Raw genomic sequence first — 10,150 nt, forward strand, 5'->3', positions numbered from 1 at the left:
CGAACTATTCGGCTAATGACGATTATTAAAGGATAATCACAAGAAGATTTTGTAATTCTTCTCGTTTCACATTTACATAAATTAAGATTGTGACAAAAAGAAATATACAGAAAGAGAGAGTAAGCATTTCAAGAGAAAGATACGCGAGATATTCAAATATCTGACCGAAGCAATTGAAGATGGATGTTTAATGGCAGCAGTCGAAGGACATTCCCAACACATTAACGTTATATAAGCGAATTTCAGAAATCTTTGAACCTTAATGTTCATAAATCATGTGAATGTCCATCTAGTCAAACGTTAAAATACTTACCATTTATTATTGAGGCTTATTCAATAGAGTTTTAGAAAATGCGTTTAAAATTTATATTGCATTAGAAATATATATATATATATATATCTACTTATTACTCATATCTATTTATTATTTTTGAATTCCTTTATTCAAGCTTAAATATTTTTGGTCAATCAAGCCCTTATTACCTTGTGTTTTAAATTTTAACTGGCAATCGCTTTATTCAATTTGTTAAATATTTTTATTTATATTGTCCATATCAACTATCAAAGGATACATCTTATGTTAAGGAGAAGATAAGCATACAAATAGTATTTTTACAAAAATTTTTATTTTTTTCTATGTTTGGACTCAGCACTACCATCGGTCATCAAATAATATTGCTATTATTAATATTAATATTATTAAGATTTAAGAGAGAGAGAGAGGTTTATGCATTTCGCTGATCGACAATGAACTCGTGTAATTGTTCGCGTTATCAGTTCTCATCATTTGCGGGTTTCGAAGGCAAATAGATAATCTTTATGAGGTTTGGGGATTTCTTCGAAGGCAGGTAGATAATCCCTAGGAGGTAGATATTCGTAACCTATATAAGGTCTGGTCGGCGTGGGTGGCGGTAAGGTCGGTCGTGAATACGGAGTACCAGTATAGTTATATGGTCGGTATGTTGTTCTTATTGTTGGATATACACTATAAATGACTGGTGGATACGTAATTGGCTTCCGCGTCGTAGGTTTGTAGGTGCTGGAAGGTTGCGGTGGTGGAAGATATGTATACTTGTGCGGTGGCAGATAGGTCGGCGGTGTAGTTCTCAATCTTGGGGTAGTTGTGGATGGTGTAGTTCTGATTGTAGTGGTTGTGGATGGTGTAATGGTAGTTGTGGTAGTAGTTGTGGATGGTGTAGTTGTGGTAGTAGTTGTAGATGGTGTAGTTCTGATTGTAGGCGTCGTGGTTCTTATCTTCGGCGTTAAATAAGCATCTCCTGGTGTAGACACTTTAACAACCCTGTCAGTAAAAAGTGTTGGTATACTTATAATTCAAGTGACAATCTTTTGGAATAATAATACTTAAGAAGCTTAATAATTAGTAATAACATTTGATGAAAATATAGGTAAGCTGCATAAACAAAATGTATTTTATTGAAGCGGTAAATCATCTTTTAATAATAAATAGTCGATTTTATTATGATTATAAATGATTGAATGTTCGATCGCGTCGTCATTATAGATAATAGAATGATCGACTGGATTGTGACGATAGTTGATTTGAACGCAATAATAGATGATTTTTATTAAACCACAGATAAAATTTTACAATTGAAGGTAGAAGATGTGCGTAAAGTATTAGTGAAAAAGAGAAATAAGATATGATGCTGATGTGCATGTTATAATTAATAATATAATATTTGGAATTATAAAATATATGCATACCTTGTTACTTCATTCGACGGCGTTGGGTAAACATATCCATCCCTTTTTCGAGTTGTAGTAGTTGTGGATGGTGTAGTTCTAATTGTAGTAGTTGTGGATGGTGTAGTTCTGATTCTAGTGGTTGTAGTAGGCGTCGTGGTTCTTACCTTCGGCGTTAAATAAGTATCTCCTGGTGTAGACACAACCCTGTCAGTAAAAAGTGTTGGTATACTTATAATTCAAGTGACAATCTTTTGGAATAATGATACTTAAGAAGTTTAATAACTAGTAATAACATTTGATGAAAATATAGGTAAGCTGCATAAACAAAATATATTTTATTGAAACGGTGAATCATCTTTTGATAATAAATAGTCGATTGTATTATGATTATAAATGATTGAATGTTCCATCGCGTCGTCATTATAGATAATAGAATGATCGACTGGATTGTGACGATAATTGATCTGAACGCGATAATAGATGATTTTTATTAGATCACAGATATTATAAAATTTTACAATTGAAGATAGAAGATGTGCGTAAAGTATTAGTGAAAAAGAGAAATAAAATATGATGCTGATGTGCATGTTATAATTAATAATATAATATTTGGAATTATAAAATATATGCATACCTTGTTACTTCATTCGACGGCGTCGGGTAAACATATCCACCTCTAGTATAAACATAGCCATCCGTTTTTGGAGTTGTAGTTCTAATTGTAGTAGTTGTGGATGGTGTAGTTCTGATTGTAGTAGTTGTGGGTGGTGTAGTTCTAGTGGTTGTAGTAGGCGTCGTGGTTCTTACCTTCGGCGTTAAATAAGTATTTCCTGGTGTAGACACAACCCTGTCAGTAAAAAGTGTTAGTATACTTATAATTCAAGTGACAATCTTTTGGAATAATGATACATAAGAAGCTTAATAACTAGTAATAACATTTGATGAAAATATAGGTAAGCTGCATAAACAAAATGTATTTTATTGAAACAGTGAATCATCTTTTGATAATAAATAGTCGATTGTATTATGATTATAAATAATTGAATGTTCCATCGCGTTGTCATTATAGATAATAGAATGATCGACTGGATTGTAACGATAGTTGATCTGAACGCGATAATAGATGATTTTTATTAGACCACAGATAAAATTTTACAATTGAAGGTAGAAGATGTGCGTAAAGTATTAGTAAAAAAGAGAAATAAGATATAATGCTGATTTGCATGTTATAATTAATAATATAATATTTGGAATTATAAAATATATGCATACGTTGTTATTCTATTTGACGGCGTTGGGTAAACATATCCTTCACCCTTAGTATAAACATAGCCATCTGGTTTTGGAGTTGTATAATAATATCCCTCCGGAGGTTCAATCGCTATGGAGTTTAAATCGTTTAGATCGTCTGCTCTCTTAATTTTTCTGTAATTATAATAGCTTACAAATATCCAATGCTTTAAAAAAAATAGTTATTATATAAATTGATCATGATTGCGAATAAATATACTTTTAAAAATCAATTGTATTAAATTAATAGTATTATACAGAATAATATTATACAGAAATATACTCTCAGAAGTTTTAAGATGTTTAAACACACTTACAAAGACTCAAAAAATGGTGCCTCTAAAAAGTCAATCTGTGTTCTTTTATTCTTTATCGCACTTATATCTCTCTTAGAATTTGCATCTGTATGATACGTGGAGAGCACGGCCACCAGAATGGCCACCCACAGCAACTTCCACTGTAACATAACTTTCATTATAATCGATCAAATAATTAGCTTATTGTGCTTCACACTATACATTTTTTATCACATTATTATATTATTTATTACATTAATTTTATTACATACATTATATTACATAATTTGTATTCATTATTCATCTTATTTATTCAATATTATAAAATTAAATAGATACTTTTAGTAAATATATATTTATTCTATAATAAAATTTTCTGGCTAATTATTATTTAATATAAGAACATACTAAAAAGACATTTTAATCTTTTTTTTTACTATTAATCGAGCCATTTACATATACAAATAATAGAATCGTAATAGATCGAAGATCTTTTCTTTGCAATAATCTAATGTCTCATTCATGATGATCTTACATAACTCATCTCGGCTACGAAATACTATATACAATATACTGATGACAAATCGTGAAAATGTGAGCATGAAATCTAATACATCGTTTTTTTTATTGATTAATGTTCAACAATGAAAACTTTGAACAAGATAAGTATATAAATGTTTTTAAACAATTAGCTGTTTTAAAAAGCCTTTTATATAAGTAATCGTTTTCACAATTATAAGTTAATAAAATACAATAATATAAATGCATTAATAAAATAATATAAAATGTTTTATACGTGCTAAACAATATTAATTAATTGCAAAAATAAAACATTATCGTAATTTTAATGTATTCATTTTTAGCCTTGAGGCAATATGAATTTCAATCGTATTATACATACACACATTTCATCGATGGAAAACAATTGTTTGATAATTTAACTAATTCTGTTTCTCGGTACTAATAATCGGTCTATAATCGTAGAATTAAATATTTAAATTATATTTAATTGAGAAATTATACCGCAAAGGCGTCGTAAAAGTAGCTAACAATAAGTTAATAATTTATTGTTAAAATATTCATTAGTTTCAATCATTTTTTATATAGGTTTATATTTTTTACATAGTTTGTATAAATCTAATTTGCATAAATCATTTATTAAACCGGTGAAACATGTATTTGTAATTTACTTTATCCGAGATTGAAGAAAAGATGCAGTTTTATTACGAGATTTTTGAGACTTTTAATGTTATGTAAGCTAAATAATTTGAACAAGTATTTAGAAGCAAAATTACGACTGATATTTATTTAGTAAAAATGTAACTTCATTACTTAATCAGAAGAGGATTAAATTAATTACATTTTTTATAATAATTATATTTATATATTTACATTCAGAGTTTTTTGTTATTTTATTATAAGATTGAAAGTTTACGATTAAACATTAATAGAATATTTAGAAAATTAAATATTAAAATGAATTTTAAAATGCAAAGAAACAATAATTCTTATTTTACCTTAAGAAAAAAATCGTAATTTATAGTTCAATTAATATAAACAAATTTTGTTTTAATTTATTAAGAAGAAATTATGCAAAACGTGTCTTGTTAAATAAAAATCAAGAATATCACTTTATCAGTATTTTACATATATTTTTTTAACAAACTTGTGCAATATATTTTCATATGATTGATATCCTTCTTTTTCACAATTATTGATAATTTTAAATTTTTATTACTTTTCCAAATAAAGTATTACTTTTCTTTTTAGTTTTTGTCAATTGTAGCGATTATATTTCACACAATTACATAAGTATCTTTAAGAATTTGAACACATTGACATGAAAGATAGTCAAACGTTGAACGTATAAGTTTGTACAAGTTTCATCTCTTGATTCTCATACATAATAAGTGATTCTTTACAAGATCACTCTTATTATATTTCACTTTTCAAGCACTTTCTCCGACAGTTAAAGGAGTCCCAAATTCATCAACCATCCCCGATTATCCGTGTCTATTTTCTTTCAGGTCACTTTAAGTCCACAATTAATGATGCACTGTTATACTTACCATGATTTTCTTATCGTGATAATCACAGAAAAAAAAGATCAAAATGTGAACACTTTAAAATGAGAATACATCCCACATTCAGAAGCGTATCCCAAGAGGTCACTTCTTCGTCTTCTCCACAGACGATCAAGAATATTTATATATAGGATTCATTTAATTAGTTAGTGGGGAGAATATTCGAAGCATTCGACCGATGACGATTATTATCAAGGATAACCACAAGAAGATGCTATAATTCTTCTCCTTCCACATTTACATAAATTAAGATTGCGAGAAAATGAAATATACAGAAAGAGAGAGTGAGCATTCCAAGAGAAAGATACCCGCGATATTCAAATATTCGATCGAAGGAATCAAAGATGGATGTTGAATGGTGATAGTCGAAGGACACCGTATTTGGTCCCTGATCGTGGAGCGCCGTTGACAAATATTCGAAAATAATGATTTTATGAAATTCAAGGATTTTGCACGCGATTGGAAAAAGAGAACTGTGATATTTGTCGCTGGATGAATTCCTCATATTAAAAAAAGGGTTTGGTGACGACTTAAACAATCTTGAAACATTTTGTTGAAATAAACTTTACAGTAATGTTATTCTGATAGAATATTTTGTAATTGAACTAAAAAAAAACAAATCTATTAATACAAAACTTATTAAATATTACTGTGTCAATTATAATGATCGTTAGACATATTCGTTTTAGCACACCTAACGATCATTATATTGGCATAATATTTAATAAGTTTGACATTTTAACATACATCAATTAAGATAAATTAAATATAAGACGTCAACATATCTGCAGGATATGTTGACTTGTAATAAAGCTGTTAATGCGGCTAAAGTGGCACAAATGAGTGTCGAAACGTCCCGCCGTTAATCATTACTGCACCGCTTTTCTTTTTGTAATCTATACAATAACAATACATTTTTCTTTCTATATAAATTGACCCTGTTTTACCATTTTATACCGCCGTTCGTTCAATTCTATGTATTCATATTGAAATGAACAGTTTAATACGTTGCTCGTTTAGGCCTTTATTTTATATATTTATATATTTATTATTTATAACACAAGCTTAAATTACTAAAATATTATTTTCAAAATAATATTAAAAATTTACACTAACGCAATATAATAATATTATATATAATTGTATAATAATATTATATGTAATTTATTTTCTCGACTAACTTTATTGTGATAATAACGTTAGGTCTTCTTTATAAAATCTTTATAAAATCAAATTCAGCTTGATCAAGCGTCATTTAATAACACGCGTGCGTGATCTATTACATTTTACATCTGCATCTTATTTACATTTTACATGAAACGACAAAAATACTGAAACTTGCATCGCATTGCAATCCAAAAAAGGATTGACATATACATACTAAAATGTTAACGACATCAGGCTTTATTTTATATTCCTGCTTCATCATAAAATATTAAGCAACGAATAGATTTAGGCGAGTCTATAATTATTATACGATAACTGATATAAGGATAAACTTCTCGATTGCGTTGTATCTCTATCAAGTTTTATAAGATTTTTGTGAAACTAAAAGTATGTGTAATATATATTAAGCAACTTCAATTATAAAGCAAACTATTACAATAGTATTTTTATCGTATTTAGAAAAGATGGCAAATAGTATACATATATTTTAGTATAGAGTAATAAAACTTTGTTTTCTACATACATATATGTATATTCGCAATTGAGAGAACATAATCTAACATAATACTTGTATCGTCTAAAAATTTTATTGGATATGTTATATAATACATCGCCAAGGTTTATTGCAGTCTATTTACATCTTCATATTAAAGTTAACTTTGGTAACCTCGGTTTTTGAATTAGAATAATATTTATAGATTTTATTTGTTAATTTTATGGCGAGTCCATAAACATAGATTTTATTAGTTTCTAAGATATATGCATATATATTCCAGTTTTGTTAAGCTATTAACTGTAAATGTCATTTTTATGGAAAATTATTCTCGTGAAAAAATGTGCAATGTTTGAAAAAGCCGAATAAAAAAATATGCTATATATAACATAATGTGTGTGTACGCGTGCGCGCGCACACACACACACACACACACACATACAAAACATACCTATAAATATCTTAAAATACTTTAATTACTTAAGATAAATGGCAGTGTATGCACTTAAGAATATCCGTGAATTTGCACATTGTTCGAAATTCTACCCTCACATTCTTGTAATTATTGGAATTCGGAAATTCCGAAGGACACAGTCAATTCATTACCAATGCATCTTTGTAGACACGATCAAAGATATGAGAGAAGGCCTTCAACTATTTATAGCCATGTTATGAATTAATTCAACAAGATGACGACAAATATTCGTTTTCTACCCTTTTAAAGTATCTCCAAAATTTTATTTTCTTGATTCTTGTTAATATTATATAGACTTTGCAATTATACATAATAATTCAAAAGATTGTCTATTAAAATCTTCTCAAGAATAGAAAAATAATAAATAAAAAAAAAATTGGCGTAATAATAATTATTGTTAACTTAATTTTATAAATGCATTTTTAAAAAGTATATAAATATATATAAATTTTTTCTTTAAATAAATTCACTTACAATTAGTTGAATAAGCATAAATAAATTCTTCTGAAAACTTTTTATAAAGCATTAAAATATTTGAAAAATAAAGGCAAAATATATTACACAAATATTTCTTTATATAAGATATGCTTTCAAACTGTTTCTGAAATAATAAACATTGTAAAATATGTAAAAATTTATTGTAGTTTTTATTCACAGATAAGGATTTCGACAAACTTTCTTTTTACTTTGATTTATTAAAAATATTTTATATTCTTTTGGCAAAAATCGTAATTGTATTTTCTTTTCGTAAAGCATCAGAATCAATTAATATATTCTTTGTCAAACACAAAATGTCTACATAATTTCTTTTCTTATTAATTATGTTTGACATTAATCTATTTATCTAAATTTCTCAAGCAATAATCCACAGTTTAAATAAAAACAATTAATTTTTTGCCAAATTTATTGCAGTTTTTCTATGTTGTTAAATATTCTTAATAGAAATTTGTAGTTGCAAATTAAAAGAGAATAAATTTTGTAAATAATGTTGTGCAAGAGAGAAAAAACAGATAGCCGATTATGCACTCAAGGAACAACTTTATAGAGATATTCACTATGCAAATGTCATGAGAAAGTCGGAGTTGGTTATGATACCTACGTTATCTGTTAACAATCATGATACTTATCGAACGTGTATCAAAAATTATATTTATCTGCAAATTTTTGTAAATTATCCGTTAAGATTTATCTAGTATTCAATAAATTAGATAATCTATAATTTAAAAAATTGCTTTTTTAAATCTTCTTTACTTTATACTATAATTTACTTTTGTAATAGATGCAATTTAAATCAAAAAGACTTATTAAAAGTTATTTAATTTAAAAAATGTATCACTCACTAGCACTGATAACAGTGAAGTTTTGAAATCGGAACTACGTTGTAACATACAAATATAAAATCCAAATTAGAGTAATTCCAAAAATAATTAATATTTCAAGAAATTATTATTATATACACGCCAAATCTTGCATTTGATGAATAAAATAAACAAGCACATATATAAATATGGAACAATTTTATAAAATTTTAACAATAAATTTTTTATATAGAAATAGATAGAGAAAGACTTTTTTATAAGATTTATATAAAAGTCTTTTTTTCTGAATCTCTCGTATTTAAATCATTCAAAAAATGAATTGAATTAATAAGTGTATATATGTACATACGTCATTTATACATATAATAACTAGACAACGACACAAGTGCGCGCTTCGCGCGCTCCTGTGATATCATTTCTATTGTTTCTTTTACAACTGTCAAATTATTAATCTTTGCAATGACAGTTGCTTGATGTTATGACCATAATTTTAATTCGCCGAATTTCTATTATATACATAATTTTAATTCGCTGAATTGCTATTATGTACATAATTTTAATTCCCGAATTTCTATTATGTATAATATAGAATTTTAATTTATTAAATTTTTACAATTTTCTACAAGAATCTTTCGATCAAAATATCTGTGCTTGCATTAGATTCGCGCGTTTGTACGCGTCCGCTACATTGCACGGCTCGCGCAAAACTGATCACGTGATCAGATTAATACATCCCACATATCCATCACGGTGCGCGGTTCGCGCGACACTGGTTCTCGTGCAGGCTATCGTGAGCGCGGGACCGATGGTCACATGACCAGTGGTCACATGACCAGTAGTCACATGATCAGTGGTCACGTGATCTCGGTTTCGCGCTCGCGATATCTCGAACGAGAATCAGTCTCGCGCGAGCCGCGCAGCGTGACAGATGTATGGGGTATAGTTTCGCACGAATCTAATGAAAGTGTAGATATTTGATCACAAAAGATCACAAAAGATTCTTGTAGAAAATTTTATTTCTTTTTTCGTATTTTTTGTTAAAAATTTAAATATTGAATATTGAATTTTTATGCATTGCATAATTAATTGATATATTTTTTATGCATTGATTGCAATAATAATTTTTGCATGCATGCGTCGTAATTTTTGAGATTTTATTATCAAAAAACAATATAACTTTGCTTTGCGTGCGTAATTATATTCGGTTAGATTAAACGAAATGATATATATATATATATATATGCTACACAAATGTAGTATTTATAAGCAGATTTGTTAATACAATAGAAAATTACAAGTAAAAGTAATTGTGTCAATTC

General features: G+C 27.8%; 1 protein-coding gene across 1 annotated transcript; it reads right to left on the reverse strand.

Annotated features, from left to right (window-relative positions):
- Positions 1 to 651: 651 nt before the first annotated feature.
- LOC114938223 (uncharacterized) lies at positions 652 to 5,452 on the reverse strand. Its single transcript, XM_085481268.1, has 6 exons — positions 5,363 to 5,452; positions 3,315 to 3,454; positions 2,980 to 3,132; positions 2,342 to 2,554; positions 1,726 to 1,911; positions 652 to 1,300 (listed from the first exon to the last, which is right to left on the reverse strand). Exons 1-6 carry the CDS (start codon positions 5,363 to 5,365, stop codon positions 784 to 786), a joined length of 1,212 nt encoding a protein of 403 aa, XP_085337394.1. The 5' UTR covers positions 5,366 to 5,452; the 3' UTR covers positions 652 to 783.
- Positions 5,453 to 10,150: the final 4,698 nt, after the last annotated feature.

The sequence above is a fragment of the Nylanderia fulva genome, unplaced genomic scaffold, assembly GCF_048542155.1.
Source record: "Nylanderia fulva isolate GAGA-0341 unplaced genomic scaffold, ASM4854215v1 Scaffold17, whole genome shotgun sequence".
Classification (NCBI taxonomy): domain Eukaryota; kingdom Metazoa; phylum Arthropoda; class Insecta; order Hymenoptera; family Formicidae; genus Nylanderia; species Nylanderia fulva.

Coding starts and splice junctions, on each gene's coding strand:
- LOC114938223 (XM_085481268.1), bottom strand. Junction 3,133..3,314: donor GCACCATTTTTTGAGTCTTT/GTAAGTGTGTTT, acceptor TTATAATTACAG/AAAAATTAAGAGAGCAGACG. Junction 1,301..1,725: donor CCGTCGAATGAAGTAACAAG/GTATGCATATAT, acceptor TTTTACTGACAG/GGTTGTTAAAGTGTCTACAC.